Source organism: Camelus dromedarius, chromosome 10 (genome assembly GCF_036321535.1).
Source record: "Camelus dromedarius isolate mCamDro1 chromosome 10, mCamDro1.pat, whole genome shotgun sequence".
NCBI classification, from domain to species: Eukaryota; Metazoa; Chordata; class Mammalia; order Artiodactyla; family Camelidae; genus Camelus; species Camelus dromedarius.
In genome coordinates this window covers 76056237-76075707 of record NC_087445.1, presented here as the reverse complement: position 1 = coordinate 76075707, position 19471 = coordinate 76056237, and the positions used below count along the sequence as shown (strand labels likewise).

At 55.9% G+C, this 19471-nt stretch overlaps 1 protein-coding gene across 10 annotated transcripts in view; it reads left to right on the top strand.

Annotated features, from left to right (window-relative positions):
- The window catches only part of NACC2 (NACC family member 2), a 66271-nt gene that overhangs the window by 18174 nt on the left and 28626 nt on the right, over nt 1–19471 (top strand). For 3 of the 10 annotated variants that reach the window (XM_031450811.2, XM_031450806.2, XM_031450809.2), the window contains exon 2: nt 17433–18384. In XM_031450811.2, the coding sequence (XP_031306671.1) occupies nt 17496–18384 (889 nt within the window). In that variant the 5' untranslated portion in view covers nt 17433–17495. Of the gene's footprint in view, nt 1–5644; nt 5929–15189; nt 16124–16172; nt 16581–16605; nt 17082–17432; nt 18385–19471 lie in introns of those variants that run through there. The other 7 variants (XM_031450812.2, XM_064490689.1, XM_064490688.1 and 4 more) reach the window with 7 other exon arrangements.

The window sequence follows — 19471 nt, the reverse complement described above, 5'->3', positions numbered from 1 at the left end:
TCTGCGAGCCTCCCCCGGTGTTCCGTCTCCATCCTAGTCCCCTTCACGCCCTGGGACACCCAGACGTTTCACTTTCGGGCAGAATGCCTCTTCTCTCTGTGATAACAGAAGCACACCCTTCGAAGTGCTGTGGTCTGCAAGTCATGCTTCGACTAGTAGCCCCATTTTATTAGTTGTACCTTTAACTTGCGTCACTCACTTCTCTCTGATAAAGAGGACTGCAGGTGACGGGGCAGGTGAGCAGGGCCTGCTTGTCTTACACCAGCGTCTCAGCACGTTGGGCAAACCCAGAGCACACCTGACAAGGTCCTCCCCCCCGTATGCACACACATGCACACACGCGCCTCTCACAGCTCATTAATGTGGCCGGGTGGTGTTCCTGAATTCTATGGTGGATGCAAATAAGCAGAGTATGTGTTTTAAAGCTCAGCTACTGATCAGTGTTTTGATCCTATAGTTAGAAATTTTCCAGCTATTGAAACATTATTAACTCATAAATTTCATATTAGTATAGGGTGTTACAGTGAAAGGATTTTGGATATTTTCGGTTGATACACCAAACAGTTGCTTTTTTTTTCAACTTTGTATTTTGAGATAATTAGAGATTTGTGTGCTGTTGTGAACAGTACAGAATGGATGGACAAGACAAAGGGGTACATCCCTGTAATGGGATAGTCCTTGACCCCAGAAGGGAGCGAAGACACTTGAAATGGGTGAATGTTACAGTAAATGAACTGCATCTTGATAAAGCTGTTATTAAGAAAGACGATACTGAGAGATGCAGTGCACCCTTTACGGGGACCCCTCGGGCTGCCCTTCAGGGTGCTGTCCCCCCACCTTCAGGCTCTGACGGCCACTTCGCTGGTCTCTGTCTCTGTAAGTGGTCCTTCCCCTCCATCCTCAGCAGCGTTTGGTGTTGTCACTGTTATGTCTCAGCCATTCCGATAGGTATGTAGGTATCTCGATGTAGTAATTTGCATTTCCGGGACGACAGAAGCTGGTGGACGTCTTTCATGTGCTAATTTCCCGTCCGTGAGTCCTCTTTCCTGAGATGTCTACAGGACTGGAGCCAGTTTCTAGTTTTTTCTGCTGTTGTGATCAGGGCTTCTTTAGAGATACTAGTCCCCAGTCAGATGTGTAGTTTGCAATTGTTTCCTCCCTGTCTGTATCCTGTCTGTTCACCCGCCTCTTACCTCTTGCCAAGAGAAGTTTTGAATTTGAATAAGGTAGTGAGGTTTGTCAGTTTTTCCTTATGGAAGAGTTGTTTGCGTAGCCCTGGTCCCAAAGATACTCCCCTTGCTTTTTCCTAGTTTTTAGGTTCTATATTAGGTTCTTGATGCATTCCCGGTTAATTTTTGTATATGGTGCGAGGTTTAGGTCAAGGGTCATTTTTTCTCCCTCAAAATGTGCTGCTGTTCCGGCCCCACTTGTTGAAGATGCTGTCTGTCCTCCACTGGTGGCTCTGCATCCTTGTAAGAAGCTGGGCGTGTTTGTGGGTCTGATTGGGGGCTTCTCTGTTCTGTCTGTTGGCCAGACTGTCCCCCTTCTTAATTACTATGTCTGTAGAATCAGTGTTGAAATCAGGGAGGCTGCTTCCTCCCATGTAATTTCTTTTCCAAAATGGCCTTAGCTATTCTAGTTCCGTTGCCTTTCCCTATAAATTTTAGAATAATCTTGTCTATGTCTACCAAAAAAATTCTTGCTGGAATTTTGAAAGGAATTGTCTCAACCTGTATATCAGTTTGGGGAGGACTAACATCTTTGCTGTGTTGAGTCTTTCAATCCCTGAACATGGTATGTCTCTCCATTTATTTAGACCTAGGTTTCGTTCATCAGTAAGTTGTAGTTTTCAGCATATAAATCTTTGCACATTTTGTTGTATTTACAGGTAGGTGTATTTTTTTGAGTGACTGTAGATGACATTGTATTTCTAAGTTTAGTAGTTGCTAGTACATAGAAATACAACTTACCTGGTATCCTGTGATCTTGATAAACTCACTCATTTGTTCTAGGAGACTTTCATAGATTCTCTGGGGTCGTCAACATAGACAACCCCGTCAGCTGCAGATGGGACAGCTTCATTTCTTCCTCCCAATCTGTGTGCATTTTCTTGCCTCCTTGCACTGTGCTGAGTAAGAGTGGTGAGTGGACGTCCTTGCCGTGTTCCCCGTCTTGAGGTGAAAGCATTAACTACAAGATTTCTGTGTTAAGTTGAGGAGGTTCTCAGAGAGTTTTTATCACGGATGGATGTCGAATGTTGTCGTATCTTTCTTATGCACTGAATGATATTTTCATGTGATTTCATTGATTTTAGAATGTTGAACCAGCCTTGCATCCCAGGAATAAATCCCGCTGGGTCATGATCTAATTCTTTTTATAGATTGCTGAAATCTGTTTGTTAATATTTTGTCCAGGATTTTTGCATCTATGTCTGGTCTGTAGTTTTCTCTTTTTTTTGTACCATCTTTGTCTGGTTTGGGTATCAGGATAAATCATAAAATGAATTGGAAAATGTCCCATTCTCTTCTGTTTTCTGGAAAAGATTGTGCATACATGGTGCCAATTCTTCCTTAAATGTTTGGTAGAGTTCTCCAGGGAAACCGTCTTGGCTCAGGGATGTCTTTTCTGAGAAGTTTTAAGAATACGTATCTGGTTTCCCTAACAGTTACAAAGCTGTTCGAGTGCTCTGTTTCGTACTGGGTGAGTGGTGGGTGCTTTCCCTCCCCTGCCAGGAACCGGCTCATTTAATTTAGATTGTCGAGTTTACGTGTAAAAGTCGTCTCTGTTACTGCCTTGTTATCCTTTTGACATCTGCAAGGTCTGTAGTGATGCTCCCGTTACATTCCTGATGTTGATAAGTAATTTGTCTGTTCTCTTTCTCTCTCCCTCTTCTTTGGTCAGTCTTGCTAGATGTTTGTCAATTTGATGAATCTTCTCAGAGAACCAGCTCTTTGTTTCACTGATTTTCCCTCCTATTGCTTTCCTGTTTGCAGTTTCATTGACTTCTGCTTTTACCAGTATTTCTTCCTTTGGCGTCTTTTGGGTTTATTTTGTTCTATTTCTAGGTGAGAACTTAGATTACTTGAAACTTTCCCTTCTTTCTAGGACATAAACTGTAAGTTCTCCTCTCAGCTCTCAAGTGGTGTCCCCCAAGTTTTGATCTGTTGTACTTTCATTTCCGTTCAATTCGATTTCCTTAAGACTTCCTCTCTGACACATGGATGACTTAGGGGTCTGTTGTTTCTTTCCAAATGTTTGGCGCTCTCTCTGCTACTTTGCTGTTATTGATTTCCAGTTTGATCCCATTGTGGCTGGAGAACACACTCAGTGTGATTTTAGTTCTTTTACATGTCACCAGGTTTGTTTCCTGGCCCAAGACATTGCCTGTCTTGGTGTAAGTTTCATAGGAACTTGAAAAGAATGTGTATCCTGTTGTTTTGGAGTACAAGGCCCTGTAAATTCTGATTAGATCCTGTCAGTCAATGTTTAGTTCTCTGTATCTTTGTTGGTTAACTGCCAGAAATGTGGTTTACAGATACTCCTTCCCATTCTTTGTCTTTTCACTTTCCTGATGGTATCTTCTGAAGCACAGCTTTTAAATTTCGATGAAGTCTAATTTATAGACCTACATTTTTTCTTTTATTTCTTGTGCACTTGTTGCCATATCTAAGCATCCATTGCCTATTCCAAGGTCACAAAGATTTACCCCTGTATTTTCTGTAAGTGTTTTACAGTTTTAGCTCTTGCATTTAAGTCTTTGATTCATTTTAAGTTTTGTATATGGTGTGAGGTAAGGGTCCAATTTCATTCTTTTACATGTGACTATGCAGTTGTTCCCTCACCATATTTTGAAACACAGTTTTTTACCCATTGGATGCTCTTGGCATCTTTATTGAAATATCAATTGACCAGAGACACATGGATTTATTTCTGGACTCTCAGTTCTGTTCCATTGATCTATATGACTTTCGTTATGCCAACACCATACTCTCTTGATTACTGTAGCTTTGTAGCAAGTTTTGAAATTGGGAGATATGAGTGCTCTAACTTTGTTCCACCTTTTCAGTATTGTTTTGGCTATTCTGGGTCCCTTGTGTTTCCAGATTAATTTTAGAATAGGTTTATCAGTTTCCACAAAGATGTCAGCTGGGATTTAGACTAGGGGTTGCATTGCCTCTGTAGGTCAATTTGGGGAGTATTCTCATCTTAACAATATTAGATCTAACCCATGAACATGGGTGTCTTTCCATTTATTTAGATCTTTGGTTTCTTTCAACAGTTTTGCAGTTTTCAGAGTGTCAAGTTTTACACTAATTTTGTTAAATTTATTCCTAAGTACTTAATGCTTTTTTGATATCATTTTAAATGGAATTTCTTACTGAATTTCATTTTTGGATTGTTCATTGTAGGTGTATAGAAATACAATTGATTTTTGTATATTGATTTTTTTTTCTTTTTATTTGTGTTGGGGTTTTTTTGATTTCTTTTGTTTTTGTTTGTATATTGATCTCATGTCCTGCAACCTTGCTGAACTTGTTTCTTAGTTCTAACAGTCTTTGGGTTGATTCCTTAGAATTTTCTTTGTTCAAGATCATGTCATCTATGAATAGAGATAGTTTTACTTTTTCCTTTCCAACAATATGTCTTGTATTTCATTTCCTTGCCGAATTTTCCTCACTTAGACTTAGAACTTGTACGGTGTGGGCATCCTTGCCTTGTTGTGGATTTATCACATGTGTCCTTTATCAGATTGAGGAATTCCCCCCTTTCCTAGTTTGCTGAGTGTTTTTTTGTGCTGAGTGTTTTTATGTGCTGTTCATGTGTTACGCATTTTTAGATGACAGATGTTAGAATTATCTGACGGAGGTTTTTTGTTTTGTATTTTTGTTGCTGTTGTTGTTTCTATTTGACAGGGGTTTTAAAGCAGCACTCCAGCATTCCAGGACCCCATATTCCTGGGATGGAAGTCTGACACTATTCACTTTGCTGTCAGCTTCTCAGGGTTCTTCAATATAGTTGACTTGATAGTTTTATATTTTTCATACTCTTGAGCACCATGTAAAAGTGATGCTAGCCCCTCTGCTTGAAACAGTATATGGAGTTAAAGAAATCCAGATTAACTACTTTCCTCATGAGGAAACACATCCAGATTTTGAAAATAAAATAGATGCTGGATTTGTAAATTAGGGAAAATATACCCTGTTGTCTTTTTAACCCGTTATCAAAGCAATCTGATCTGTGAAGGAGTCCTCTTGCTTGTGGGAATTTAGGATAGTAGATGGAAGTGCTTTTTAAGATAATGGTTTCTCTGAAAAGGGTCCCCTCCCCCTTAAATGCTAGCTCACTTAAAATATTGGAAATTATGTTTCATTACGTTCCGGGAATTCTGAAAATATTAGGTTAATAAAATTGCTTATTATTTGTTAGCTGGTGAGGACACAGCTCTTTAAGAGTCTGTAATTCGTGAATACACTTCAGAGGTAGGGAGGAATTCCGCCCTCGGTGTGAGGGAAGGGCTGCTTTGAATCTGTGAGTTCTTCTGTGAGTCTAGATGCACAGGGAACCTGTAGCTTCAGGTGGGGGTCAGAAATAAACACAGGAAATAGCTTTTCTTCCAGTCTCTAAGAGATGTTTTCCTTTGCAGGGGACATGTGCTATTTCCTTGCCTGACAAACAGACAAACAGAAGGCCAGCAGGGACAGACTAGACCACTCAGCCACCCTGCAGAGCCTCCCCGTGGTCAGACTGGAAAGTCAGCGCCCGCCCCCCCCACCCCCACCCCCCCGGCGCTCTGGACAGCATCGCCGAGGCCAACCTGGTGGTCCTGGTCCTCGCCACAGAAAAGGGACATGTCCCAGATCACAAATTAGACAGGATACAGACAGACTGACGGACTTTGCCGGTAACCATCTTGACCTGCTTCTGCTGGTGAGTTCATCTGGGCACCTGTCAAGTGTAGTTGTTTAAAGTTTGTAAACAGGGCCCTCATACAGATGCAGAGAGTGCGTGTTGAGGACCAGTCGACTTCAGTGTGAAGGAGCTGGTGGTGGGGGGAGCTGGTGGCGGGGGAGCTGGTGGGGAGGGCACCCATGGAGTGATCCTGGACCTGCCAGGCGCAACCCCAAACCAGCTAGTGTCCAGCAGGGCAGAACTCGTAACCTTTGGGGGTGTCTTTTTTTTTAATTGACGTATAGTCAGTTGCAGTGTGTCAGTTTCTGGTGTACAGCATAATGTCCGAGTCATGTGTGTGTGTGTGTGTGTATATATTCATTTTCATACTCTTTTTCATTAAAAGTTATTACAGCATATTGAATATAGTTCCCTATACTATACTGGGGGTGTCTTTTCTATAGAGAGAGATCTTCACATCTTTTCTGGACAAAAAAAAAATAAACATTAAAGAATGAATGTGAGTTTGCACATTGGCTTGACAGAGCCTGGGCGGAGTGTGAGCAGAAGGGCAGTCCTCCCAGACGGTGGTGGTCCCTGTCCTTGAATAGTCCCACGGTGGCCCCTGTGATGGTAAGGTGTGTCAAGCAGTCAACATTTTGCTTTATTTCCGAGTTTTTTGATAATTCTCTGAAGAGTCTACAGTCCACCTAGAATTGATGTTCGTGTGTTTTGTGAACTTGCTCCCCTGCCCCGCCTGCCAGCCTGTCACAGGCTGAGCAGGGCCTTTTCTGACCGGGTGGTGTGGGTATCCGGGTCAGGGGGCCAGGGCGGACTTGCTGCAGCATGTGTGCCGGGGGCTCCGCCCTTCTCTCTGCTGCCTTTCTCCTGCAGGTTGAATTCCCAGGTGATCCCTCAATGGCCAGGGCCCCCTGGTGAGAAGGGCTGGCCCTGAAACCAGGCCCCATGAGCGTAAGCCTTGGCCAAGTGGCTGGGGGGGGCGCGTGACCCATTCCAGTGTGCCTGGCTTTTCGGGAGGACCTCATACCCCCAGCCACAGCCAGACAGCAGACTACCCTGCGTCTGGCAGGATGTGAGCTCATGCCTGCAGCTCCCCAGCCTCCAGGGGGTTCCAGGGCCATCTTCGGAGCAGGCCTGGAGAGGAGCTGACCCGCCTTCCCAGCCCCTGAGGGGAGGGTCTGTTCCATCCTAGAATGTGGTGGGACTGGTGGGCCTTGTCCCCACCCTGTGATGGCGCAGATGAACAATGTGACCTCAGGCCAGGGGATCCAGGGACGTCACTCTCCCTCTCTCTCTCTCTCATACAAATACACATGTACCCGCCTTGCCCTTTCTGGGTCCCCTTCCCCCTGTGCAGACCCCCCCAGCCCCCACAGTCCCTCCGGGCGCCTGGCGTGGCAGGGGCTGGCTGGGGCTGGTGGGCTTCCAGGATGCAGAGGGGGAGGTTCTGGTGAAGGGGTGGCTGGATAGCTGGGTCCCTGGGTAGAAAAATACCTGGATATCGAGTCCCTGGCAGGTGGAACAATCAGGGAGTGCCCCAGGGCTCCTGAGGGTCTGCAGGGGCTTAGTGCCCACCCAGCTGCATCTTTGGTGCTTTTTACCCACAAATATTGGGGTAATAGTGACCATTTTGTCCTCTGACTACACCTTTGGGGCATTGGCGAGCCTGTGAGCCTATGGGGTGGGCCCTTGGCTTTGGAGATCAGCAGGCCTGGGCCTGATCCTCAGGAACCACACACCAGGCTTTTCAACCCCTCACCTCAGCCAGCAGCTTGTCCTGGGGCTCCTGGCCTTTCTTGGTGTACCCGCCGAGTGCCCTCATTCCTGGGCAAACCCAGCTGGCTAGTCCTCTCCCTGGGCCTCCCTTTCTGGAAGGTCTGGGGCTCTGTACCCCCCACCCCAGCTTCTCTTGGGAACCACATGAAACACGGGATGGGGGTCAAAGCAGTGGATCTGTGGTCGTTTCCAGGTGCTGGGAGTGGGGACCCCAGGCCCGGCCTGTCCCTCAGAGGAGCCGCTCCAGGAGGGGCGGGGGCTCCTGCCTGCAGCCTGGCCCCACCTCCTGGCAAAAAACACACCCCCGCTGTGCTGCTGGTGGCTGCAGGTCATCGGTCTTCCCAGGCCATAAAGTTGGGTGATTGTGTTTACGGACTTTATTTTTCATATCAGTACTTGCCTTTTATGGCCCCGCTGTCAGCCGTGGCCCGTGCCTTGTGCCTCGTGCCTCGGATCCCAGGGTGAGCGCCGGACCTTCCTCCTCCACACACGGCACGCCTGCTGCACAGGCGCTTTGGGGAGATCCTGGTTTGTGGTTAAGATTCTCACGCAGGAACGTGAGGACGATTATGTGTAGCTTTTATTTGGCCCGCAGGATTCTTACTGCATTATCCGTATTTCCTTTAATTTGTGGGATTTCTAGTAAATGGGCTTGAAAATAGGTCTGGGCAAGATGCCAGGCAGATGCGGGCAACAGGCACATCTCTGCGTCTCTCTCTAAAGGCAGAGTGGGGTGACCCCAGTGTCACTCTGGTCTGTGTCTCCCGTGGGCCCCTCAGGCAGCCCTGTCTCTGCACCCCAGGATGGGCAGGGGTGTGCCAGTCCAGGTGCCCCGCCCCCAGGCTGCATCTGGAGGGCCAGGGCCAGGGCGGGGCCAGGTGTATGAGTTCTGGTGCTCAGGGCTGCCCTGGAAGGGTTGGGTGTTGGGGTCTGTGTGAGGGAAGGAGGCAGATGCCTGCTCTGACGGAGGCCAGGCCGAGCTAGGGTGGGTCACCTGCTGTGGCCTGCATGCCTCTTAGGCTCCCCGGGCAGCCTTGCCTCCAGGTTCCAAGTGCAACTCAGCCAACAGGGACCTTGAGGGCTGTGTCAGTGCCACCCATGGGGGTCCTGGATGTCCCCCTGTGCCCACCGTGTGGGCTGGTTCTCTACTGGGCTCTGAATGGCACAGAACCTTCCATCCTGTAGCCCCTGCAGAGCGTCTCCACGCAGACAGGAGGACTGGGCCCAGAGGCCTCTCCTGCCCATGCAGGTGGGCTGCTGTCACTGCCAGTCCTGTCCCCACGGCCCTTCAGTGGCTGGGGCCTGCCAGATCCCCTCCCCAGGATGGGGTGTTGCCCCGGAGGGTGGGGGCACATCTTCTGTGATTCTCCTCTGCCGTGGAGTCAGATTGTTTGGGAGAGCTGGACCAGAGTGTCCAGAGGGTTAAATGTGGAGGCAGGTGGAGCCTGGGAGCATGGCCTCTGTGTGGGGTGGGTGGCTGGGTGTCCTCGGTGGGGGGGCAGGTAGGGAGACCCTGTGCCGGGACCCCTCGGGAGAAAGTGGGACAGGCGGGCCAGCCCCTGGGGAGGGGGTGACGTGGTCCCTGAGATGCTGTGGGCTTATCCCCTGCCCCACACCTGTCTCTTTTCATGGCCAAGGTAGGTGAGGCTGACTAAGGAGTGGCCTGGGCCCCACTGCCCAGCTCCAGGCCAGGGGTCCTGGGCCACGCCACCAGCAGCCACCTTGGGGGAGCATGGAGGTGGGACTGGTGTGCTGTGGCCCTGTCTCGGGGTAACTGTCCCCCCCACCCCCCGCGGCTGATTTAGTATTTCTGTGCCGGTCTGATTTGCATCAGATTTTTGAGCATAATTAGAAATGCAGGGGAGCTTTGTGTCTTACCTTGACTATTTATGGCGTGATATGCAGATGAGGAGAGCTATGAATATTAAATATGGGAGTGTGTGCAGAGTCGCTGTCTTGAATGAGTTGGGTGACCGGCTGGCCTGGCACGCGCCCCCACTCGGAGCCCCCCAGGCCTGCCAAGGGAGATGGGGGCGGGGGGGGCGCCGAGGAGGGGAGTCTGGGGCCAGCGGCTGAGCCTGGGGAGCTCCTGCTCTCAGCGCCGGGCCCCTGTGCCCCGGCCTGCCCCCAGCCTGGGGTGCGGGGGACCCTGCCTCCGCCTGGGAGAGGGGAGGAGGGCGCGTCTGCAAGCGTGGATCTGGCTTTTTAAGTTATTAAACTGAGCCCGAGGGGCACACTCTTCAAGCTTTCGTTATTTAAATTACAAATATGGGTGAGAGAGATTGTCGGCTCTGTTCAAAACACTCGTTAATTCTTTGCAAACCTTCTGGAACCGCTGTGTGACTAGTCTGTGGACTTGTGGACTTGGCCGGGCACAGGATGGGTGGGTGGGCTCATGGGGGCTACTCCCCTCCCGTTGGGCCAACCCCTGTTGTATCTTTAGGTTCCTGCTCTGTTTCTTTGGCTCCCGACACCCGATCAGCACTAAAATTTAAATATTTGAGTGGAGGGTTGGAGGCTGGTGTGTTGGTGGCAGGTAGTCGGGACTGGTGGGTAGTGGCGTGTCTGAAGGAGTCATAGGCTGCATTGTACCCCTGGATGTGGCCTCAGCTGGGCCACGCAGACCCCTAGACTGGACCCTTGTCAGAGCTCACTGCCAAGGCCACGAGCCATATGACACTAGGCCCGCCATCCTATCTGATAGACCAGCCCCTGCCCAGCCCCCATGGTCCTGGGGGCCGGTGGGGCCGGTGGGGCTGATGGTGACCCGCCCAGTGCCCTGCCCGGTGCCCTGGGGCGCTGGGGCCTAGGGGTGCCATCTGGAGGGCCAGCAGGGACCCTCCATGTGGGCTGGTATCTCCCCGGGGACCAGTCCTGCATCTGTGACTCTCTCCTTAGGACGGCAGAGGAAGGACTGATAAGCACATTTTTGAATTTGCAGACTCTGGCAGGCTGCCCTTCTCTGTTTGGGAAAAAAAAAAAAAAAAAAAAAAAAGCTTCCAGGCAAACATTTGTTAGTGCAGTTAAAACCGGCTTTTATGCTTGATGCCGGTCCAGACTGTGGTCTGGGGTGGAGGCTGCCCAGGAGCCTGGCTGAACACAGGAGGCCTCTGGCCTCTGCCTGTCAGGTGGGAGCACACTGAGCCTGGGGGGGGGGGCTGTCCCAGAGGTGGGGTGGCACCCGGTGACCATGTGATCCTGAGGTTTCAGAGGCCTGAGTGCCCCCTTCCCTGGGCACAGGCGACTCCAGGACAGCCAAGCACAGAGGCTGAGGTGGAATTCTCATCTCCGCAGCAGAGTCCTGAGGGCCCAGGGCAAGTCCAGGCCTCGGTGCCTGTGTCCAGCAGGGTCAGTCCCCACCCCCTTGATGACCTAGGTTGCCCAGGACGATGGGTGTTGAAAGCAGGAAGCTGGGGAGGGTGGTGCCCGGGTGCAGTCCTGCCCGAGGCCTGAGCAGCAGGAAGCTTGCCCTCTGGGTGCCTCAGCCTCCACCCCACCTGGAGGGGGTGGGGCTGGGAGGTGAGCGCAAAAGTGGGGACCATGGAGAGGGGCTCCTGGGGCTGAGGCCCTACCCCGGAGCCCTGCTCCCGCCCGCCTGTGTCCTTCCATGAGCATCGAGGCCCCGTGGTGGCCCAGCCATGGTTTTGTGATGTATTGTAAGTTTAATGCAAACCTGAGGCTCAGATGGGTTGGTGCGTCGCCCAGCTCTCCGGGGACCTGGCTTCTCAGAGCCCGGTGGCCTTGCTTCAAACAGGTACCTGAACCCCTGGGCTGCATCCCCCTTGCCCCTCAGAGGAGCAGAGCTCTACAGCCAACCAGAGCGTTACCCAGGGGCAGGGTGCAAGGGAGCTCCCTCCTGCAGGCCCAGGTAACCAGAGCCTGCGCTGAAATTGGAAGGCAAGGCAGTTGCTCTGCAGGCCACTGGCCAGCGTGAGCCGCTCCCCACCCTGCCCCCCTCACTCTTTCCCTGCAGCCTCCCATGCAGCAGCCTAGGCGGTACTCCTGACACCCCGACGTGCCCACGTGTGTTAGTGCTGACTCAGAGTAACCTGGGGGATGAGGCCACTGGAGTGCCTTGCCTCTTAGGCAGTGTCCTTGTTGCCAGGCTGGCTTCTCTTGAGACCCTGAGATGGTGGGGCTGCCATGGGGGTGGGTCCCCAGCTCGGGGCAGGGGAGGCAGGTGGTGACAGGGGCTGCTTTTGCTCCTGCCAGAATGTTTCCTGGCACACCTGCCCCCCGCCTCCCCTGCTGTGGCTGTGTTTAATGGCCGTGCATTTGCCGAGGTCCAGACCTCTTATTAGATGGGTAAAATTAAATCCTGCAAAATAATTGTATTTAATTTAATTTATCTCGCCTCTCTTTCCCTTGCTGGTAGTGATCCTGCAGAAATTAAACACTGCATTCCTCCACCCTGGGGTGCCACTGGAAACTCTTTGGGGTCTAGGCTGGGTGCAGGGGGAACGGGGAGCTGCCGGGCTGGCCCTGGCTGGGCTTCTGTGGGACCCGGCCCCCCCGGCCCCTGCGTGCATGCACGTCCCCCCACAGGCTTCTCGTCCAGCCCGTCTCTTGCCCCACTTCGTGCTGCGCTGCCTGTAGGGGGCTGGGAGGGGCTCTGGTTGACCATCCATAATCCCGGGGCCTGAATCCGAGCCGTCCCGAGAGCAGGTCCACAGAGAAGAGACCCTGCCCTTTATTCCGGGGGAGGCCTTGGAGTCTGTGTGCAGCGCCCCCCAACCCCCTGCCACCGCCCAAGGCTGGCATAGCTGCAGGGGCTGGACTCCACAGGGTTTCCCAAAGTGGGTTCCATTCTGAAGGGCATTATGAACGGGAGGGTTCTGTGCTGCAGTGGCTTTGAGGATGGCTGGGATGAACACTGATAGGGATCTCTGACATTCCGTCCGGCCCTTCAGAACCTTCCGGAAGCGGACAGGCATGCGAATCTTGCTGTGGAGGAGACAGAGCAGGTGGTGTTGCTTGGGTAGCAGGGGGTGGGGAAGCTGAGACACAGAAGGAGGAGGTGGTGGTGTGGGGCTGGGCAGGCAAGGGCGAGGAGGCCGCCCCTGTGGTCCCCGCAGGCCCCTGGCCCCTCTCCTCTCGGGCCTCTGCCCAAGGGTCAGCCCTCGGCTGGGCCTGCTTTCGTGGCCCTGGGTGTGTAAACCAAACCTTTATTTTTTTTTCTTTTCTCCTGAAGTTCAGCTTTGTTCTTGCTCCAGCCTAGCAGCCTGAAACCAGCTGGCGCTGGGCTCTCCCAGGCTGGGCCATGGGGCGCAGGCTCACCCGCACAGGTGGCTTGAGGACACAGCAGCAACAGGGCTGGTGGTCCCCATCGCTGGGGACCAGACGGCCTCATCACCTCCAAGGGGAGGAGGTTAGTCCCCTCTCTGGGCGAGTGGTCGGGCCCCAGCCCTGGGGCACAGGTCCCTAAAGGGCAGATGGGGGCCTAGGTGGGCTGCGGCCCGATGGAGATGCCCACCTGGACCACTACCCTCCCGCCCAGGTCACAGCAGGTAGCGCCACCGAGGTGCAGCTTACAGGTGTAGCATGTACCAGGCTCCAGCCGGGCTCTTTCCTGACGCTGTCTCCCTGGACCATTGCTGTCCCCATTGGAGGGTAAACCCGACCCCCATTGATACGCGAGTCCCAGACAGAGTCCTTTGTAGGACCCGCCCAGTGGAACCCAGGATGCGCCCTTGGAAGGGCAGCTCTGCAGGCCTCGCGCTGTCCCCCAGTCTCGGTCAGAACCTGCCCACTCCCTGCCCAGCCCAGGGCAATGGGGACCCTCTTTGTGTGCCTCTGCCCACCCCAGTCAGGCTGGGTCACCCCTCTTGTGGCACAAGAGCCCCCATTTGGCTCAGGAGACCCCACCTCTCTCCGGGAGGCTCCCGGTGGTGGGGGCTGTGGGTCTGGGGAGGGGGCCATTGGGAGGGCCCTCCCTGCTGTGCTGTGCGTGTTTCTGGGCAGCACAGCGCCTCTCTTGCGGCCCTCCCCAGCCGAGCCCAGCATGGGGTTAAATGCCCACCAGGCATCAGGCAGCCCGTAAGCTCATGAGTAGCACCTGGGTGGTGGGCTTCCCTGAGGAAGTGGCAGTGAAGCAGGCAGCTCCGTTCCGGGGAGGGCCAGGGTGCGGCACAGAGGAGGGGGCAGCTCATGTCGTGGGCAGGGGAGGGCTGTGTCCTGGGTTCCTTGGGGTCTGAGTCCTGCTCCCAGGCTGGGGTTGGCTCCTGCCCTTCCCTACCCATCATGGGTCCTGCTGTCCTTTGGCTCTGAGTGTCCCTCCGTTTCCCCACGTCAGCTTTGCCTGTGCCCAGTCTGCTCCCCTTTGTGGCTGGGTGGGCAGGTGGGGCTGTGCCTGAAACCCCCACCCCAAGGCCCCAGCCCCCTCATCTGGGGGCCAGTTGGCTTCTCCTAGGCCCCAGGAAAGAGAGACCACCAGGACCACACAGCCCCTTCTGGCCAAGCTGCCTGTGGCCCTGTACAGCTTCCCAGGGGCGATGAGGACAAGGCCCTGTGGCCTGGGAGCGCGATGGGATAGGGCCCGCTCACCCAGCCTCCGCTCTGGGCTCGACTGCACTGGACGATCTGTCAGGCACAGATGAGGAGGGGCCTAAGGTCTGGACACACTCCTTCACCCAGCAGCCGAGCCAGGACGCGACACCCGGCTAGCGGTGAGACGGCGCTGCCAGTGTGGGTCTCAAGCGGGAGGAGGTCCGGCTGAGCCCTGCTCTCCTCGCCCTGACGGTCCTGGGTCCCCAGAGCTCCAGGCGGGACCGTTTCTGTTCACACTCTGAACGCAGGCCTAGCTCGCCGTCCCTCCACGAGCTGCCGTCAGCCCGCGTGGAGGCATGCGGCCTCTTCTCCGCACGTGGACTTCTTCCTGCCCCCCGTTCAGCGGCGTCTATCTGGTCTTGGAAGCTGGGCCGTGGTGTGTGGATGAGGACGTGTCAGGTGGCTCCTCCTTTCTCTCCGGATGCCTTGGAGGGGCCGGCGGGAGGGGTGCTGCCTGTCGCCCTGGCCTCCTCCCTGCTGCAGCGCCAGGGCTAATTCACACTACAGGAGACCCGAACTTGGCCATCTCCAGCCTGATCCCTGTCCCTTCTTGCAGCTGCCACAGTTGGTGGCAGGCTGGGAAGCTGAGGCTGGGCAGGCCAGTGGTTTGCCCCAGGGCCCATGCAATCCAGTGGGCCGTGACTTGAGCCTCGAAGGAGGTGTGTCCTCTGGAGCAGGACTGGCCGCCCCTGCCCAGGAAAGTCTCAGCAGAGGGTGGACACTGCGGGCCCCGCGCGCGCAGCCCAGCAGCACGGCTAGCCTGGGGAGGAGCCTCTGCTGCCACCTCTGGGGCTGGTGCATCAGGGGCCCCTAGTTGCTTGGCCCCAGTTGGAACAGTTACCATCACAAAGTTACACTTCTTTAAGAGAGCTGCCCCGGCCGAGGGGTTGGGGGCCAGGGTGACCACCTGGGAGACTGGGAGTGGGGTGTTGGGGCTGGACTAGTTGGGCCTGCTGCTCTAGAACCCCAAGGAGGGGGTGGAGAAGGGGGGCACTGGGGTGGGGGCGCCGGGCCTCTGCCCCCCTGTCTCTGGGCCTCCTCCTCCCTGGCCCCTTGCTCTCTCCTTCTTCTGCCTCATCTTCTCATCTCTTTCCTTTTCCTCCCCTTCTGGGCTCCCCTCCCTCACCCAGCTTCTGCCCTGCCTGCCCTGACCTGCTGGCCTCCCTCCCCCATCATCGTCACCCCCCTTCCGCCCTAGAGGAGTTAGGCAGCTCTGCCAGCCCTGCAGACTGTTTGGAATAGTTTAAATGCTTTGACACTCGGGCTGTACTGGATGGCAGGGTGGCAGTTTGCTGGGTAATTCATATGCAAAACTGCACTATAAATTTCCAGGCTGTCTCAGTTGCCGTGGCACCACGAAGCGTCTCTCCACGTACAGTACAGTATTTCTGCCATCTTTGTTTGCATTGCAGTGAGTCATCAAAAGTCTGTCTTGTACCAACACCCGGAGCCGCGCATTCCTCTGGCACCAACACTCCACTGTTTTTAAAGCTGGGGCTGGGAGCTGGCATTTACTTCGGCTCCCAAATCAAAGGCGGCTATTCATTCCCGAGAGCTGCCTGAATGTCCGTCTGCATCCGGCCTCTTCATTTAGATGCTGTGCGCTGCCCCAGAGAGCTGGGCTGGGTGCAGCTGAGCCGCGGCCGAGCCCAGCTCCGAGACTCTCTCTCTGCCCTCCTCCTCCTCCTCCTCCTCCTCCTCCTCCTCCTCCTCCTCCTCCTCCTCCTCCTCCTCCTCTCCCGGCTCCTCGCGCCCTCCCCACCCCAAGGGCTCCCGCTCCGTTTGCTGCATTCTCCGAGCAGCTGGCGGCTGCGGGCGGCCGGCGTGCGGGCAAGCCTGCCCCTGCCAGGCTGAGCGGGCAGTGCCGGGGCCACGGCGGCAGCGGCCAAAGGTAGGTCTCCCCCGCTGGCTGGTACCACCGGCCAGGCTGGCAACTTCTCCGCAGCGGGGTCGCTGCAGGCCCTCCCCTAAGCGGCCGCCCACCTGCCCAACTCCTGCCGGCCGGTCCAGTGCTCCGCCCTCCCTCCGCTGGCCGCCCGGCGCCACTGCGGCCGCCTGCACTTTCCTCCCGCGGGACAGAGCGGCCCTTTGTACGGCCACAGGCTGCGCGGAGTTGGGCCAGCGCCTTCTCTGGCCCCTCCATCCCGGACCCCTCCTCCGAGCCCGGCAGCAGATCCACAGCACTGGAGCCCCGTTCCTAGCCCCTGGGGGCTGGTGGCATCCCGGCAGCATCTGAGCCCTTGCCGGGCCCTCCCCCATCTCCCCACGACCCCTGTGGTCACCTGGGCTGGGAACAAGCCAGCAGGGATTGGCCAGCGTTGGAAGCTGGGGGCCAGGAGTACGTGCAGGTGGGGCTGCGACAGGCTCCCAACTCCTGGTCTGGCAGCCGGTCCCTGATGGGAGCCCGGGAGCCCGGGAGCCGGTCAGGACTCAGAGACCCCTCTGGCCCGAGGTCTCTGCCGGGAGAGGGAGCAGAGGTGGCGGAGCCGCCGAGTTCTCCCAGCTTCAGCTCACTTCCCTGGGCACCCCCACCCCGCTGACTCTCCAGGGGACTGAGGGGGCAGCTTCTAAGCCTGGCGGGCGGAATTCCCTTGCTGGCTGGCCGCTGCGTGGCTGAAACGCAAACCGAAACCAAAGCTTCCACAGACCCCCCACGAGGCAGCCCTATGGTGCCCTGCCCCATGCTCAGGGCTCTGGCCCCTCCCAGGGGAAAGGCAGCCAGGGGCCCCTTTGCCACTAACTTTTTCCTGGGAGAAGAGTTGTGCAGACACGGGCCCGCCGCCGTCACCCCTCTGAGCGCCGCGGTTGAACTGCCCCACTCCGGACCTCATGGCCCATCTGCCGCCTGTGTAGGCCTCTCTTCTTCTGCTAGGACTGGGTGTCTCCCGGCCCCCCCGGGGCTCACGCTCTCTCCGGGGCGGCCTCTGGGAGCAGCCCAGGGTGGCGTGGGGGGCATCCCTTGGTTGGGAACTTGGCTCAGAGCATCTGGCGTCCTGTACAGCACTGTTGGTCCAGCCAGGGTCCCACTGTAGGTGAGGTCGGCTACGAGACCTGGTCTGGCTTGTGGTAGCTGGAGGAAGTCTGGGGTACCCGAGAGGAGGGCACAGGGCTCTCGGGGCAGAGCGGGGGTGGTGCGGAGCTCGGCCCTTCGAGGGGCCGTCCAGGAACCTGACCACAGTGCCTCCTGCCCTCTTCTGCAGATGTGCCCCGCTCGGCTGCTCCCGCGCTGAGAGTCTGAGGCGAGCCCACGGTGCCTGCCCGCCATGTCGCAGACGCTGCACATCGAGATCCCCAACTTCGGGAACACCGTGCTCGGCTGCCTCAACGAGCAGCGCCTGCTGGGCCTCTACTGCGATGTGTCCATTGTGGTCAAGGGCCAGGCCTTCAAGGCCCACCGGGCCGTCCTGGCCGCCAGCAGCCTCTACTTCCGCGACCTGTTCAGCGGCAACAGCAAGAGCGCCTTCGAGCTGCCGGGAACCGTGCCGCCCGCCTGCTTCCAGCAGATCCTGTCCTTCTGCTACACGGGCAGGCTGACCATGGCGGCCAGCGAGCAGCTCGTGGTCATGTACACAGCCGGCTTTCTGCAGATCCAGCACATCGTGGAGCGTGGCACAGACCTCATGTTCAAGGTGAGCTCGCCCCACTGCGACTCGCAGACCGCCATGATCGAGGACGCCAGCTCTGAGCCCCAGAGTCCCTGCAACCAGCTGCAGCCGGCCGCTGCCACCGCCCCCCCATACGTCGTGTCCCCCTCCGTCCCCATCCCGCTGCTGACCCGCGTGAAGCATGAAGCCATGGAGCTGCCGCTAGCCGCCGGCCCGGGCCTGGCCCCCAAGCGCCCGCTAGAGACGGGGCCCCGGGACGGCGGGACGGCGGCGGTGGGTCCTGCGGTTGCGGCGGGCACGGCCCCTCTCAAGCTGCCCCGGGTCTCCTACTATGGGGTGCCCAGCCTGGCCACCCTCATCCCCAGCATCCAGCAGGTGCCCTACTCCCAGGGGGAGCGGACCAGTCCGGGGGCCAGCAGCCTGCCCACCACCGACAGCCCCACCTCCTACCACAACGAGGAGGATGAGGAGGATGATGAGGCCTACGACACCATGGTGGAGGAGCAGTACGGCCAGATGTACATCAAGGCCACGGGCAGCTATGCAGGTAACGCACAGTGGGGGCCTGGCCCCACGCCACTGCTGCAGCCGCCCGCCAGCAGGCCCGGGTGGACCTCAGGCCCTGGGTGGGCACCGAGGCAACCCTGGCCTTATCTGGTGGCACGCATAGCCTGGCAGTAAGATGGGCATGTCCTGGGGCCAGGACAGCTCGGGGAGGCCCCTGTGCCAGAGGTGTGCAGGGGAGAGTCCCCAACTGGACTGGATGAGCTGGCAGCATCTGAGACCTGAAGCGGGAGCAGGACCTAGGTCTGTCTTGCAGGGCCTTAGTGAAGGACTTTAAACTTGATCCTGGATGAGATGAGAGGCCATGGGAAGGTGTCCAGCTGCAGTGTAGCATGTTTCTTTCACTGGACAGGTGAAGAGACTGAGGGCCTCAGTGGACCAGGGATCTGCCTGAGGTCTCACAGGGTACTGTGTGACCCAGGCTGGTCACTCGCCTGCTCGAGACCTCAGTGTCCCTGTCTGAAGTGCCCCAGCAGGCCATCTCCATTACCTTTGACCTCAGCCCTCTCTCTACCCAAGTGCTTTTGCCTTCTCTCTGACTCTCAGTGAGTTCAGAGTTTCCCTTGGACCTGTCCCATTCGTGGCCATCTTCCTGGGCCCAGCACCAAAGGACAGGCCAGACAGTGCCTGTTGAATTGAATGAGCTGCCCCTCAACTTGTTCTGAGACTAGAGGGGACTCCTGCCTTTGGGAGCTATAAGCCCAAAGTGCTCTGATTTGAGAAACCTGGTGTTGCCTGTAGGCTGTGCCACTGTCCCTGGAGGCCGTTCAGAGTTTGCTGGGTGGAGGGTCCTGTAGCTGAGGCCCCGGATCGGTGTCTCCAGCCTTCTGTGTTCCCCGAAAACTGGCTGTGTGCCTGGGCCCGCTTCCTGCCCTGATCTGCATGCAGGGCCTGTGTCCGGTGGGCTGGACTAGATACGTGGTGCCAGTGGGAAGTGACGTGCCCGTGCTGAGGCCCCACAGGGCAGTGTGGGGACCCTTTCCTCCCCTGAGACTTCCCATGTCCTAGTGCCCTGACAGGGCAGATGCTGCTCCCCACCTCTTCCTCCTCATTCTGCTTCGCAACCTCCA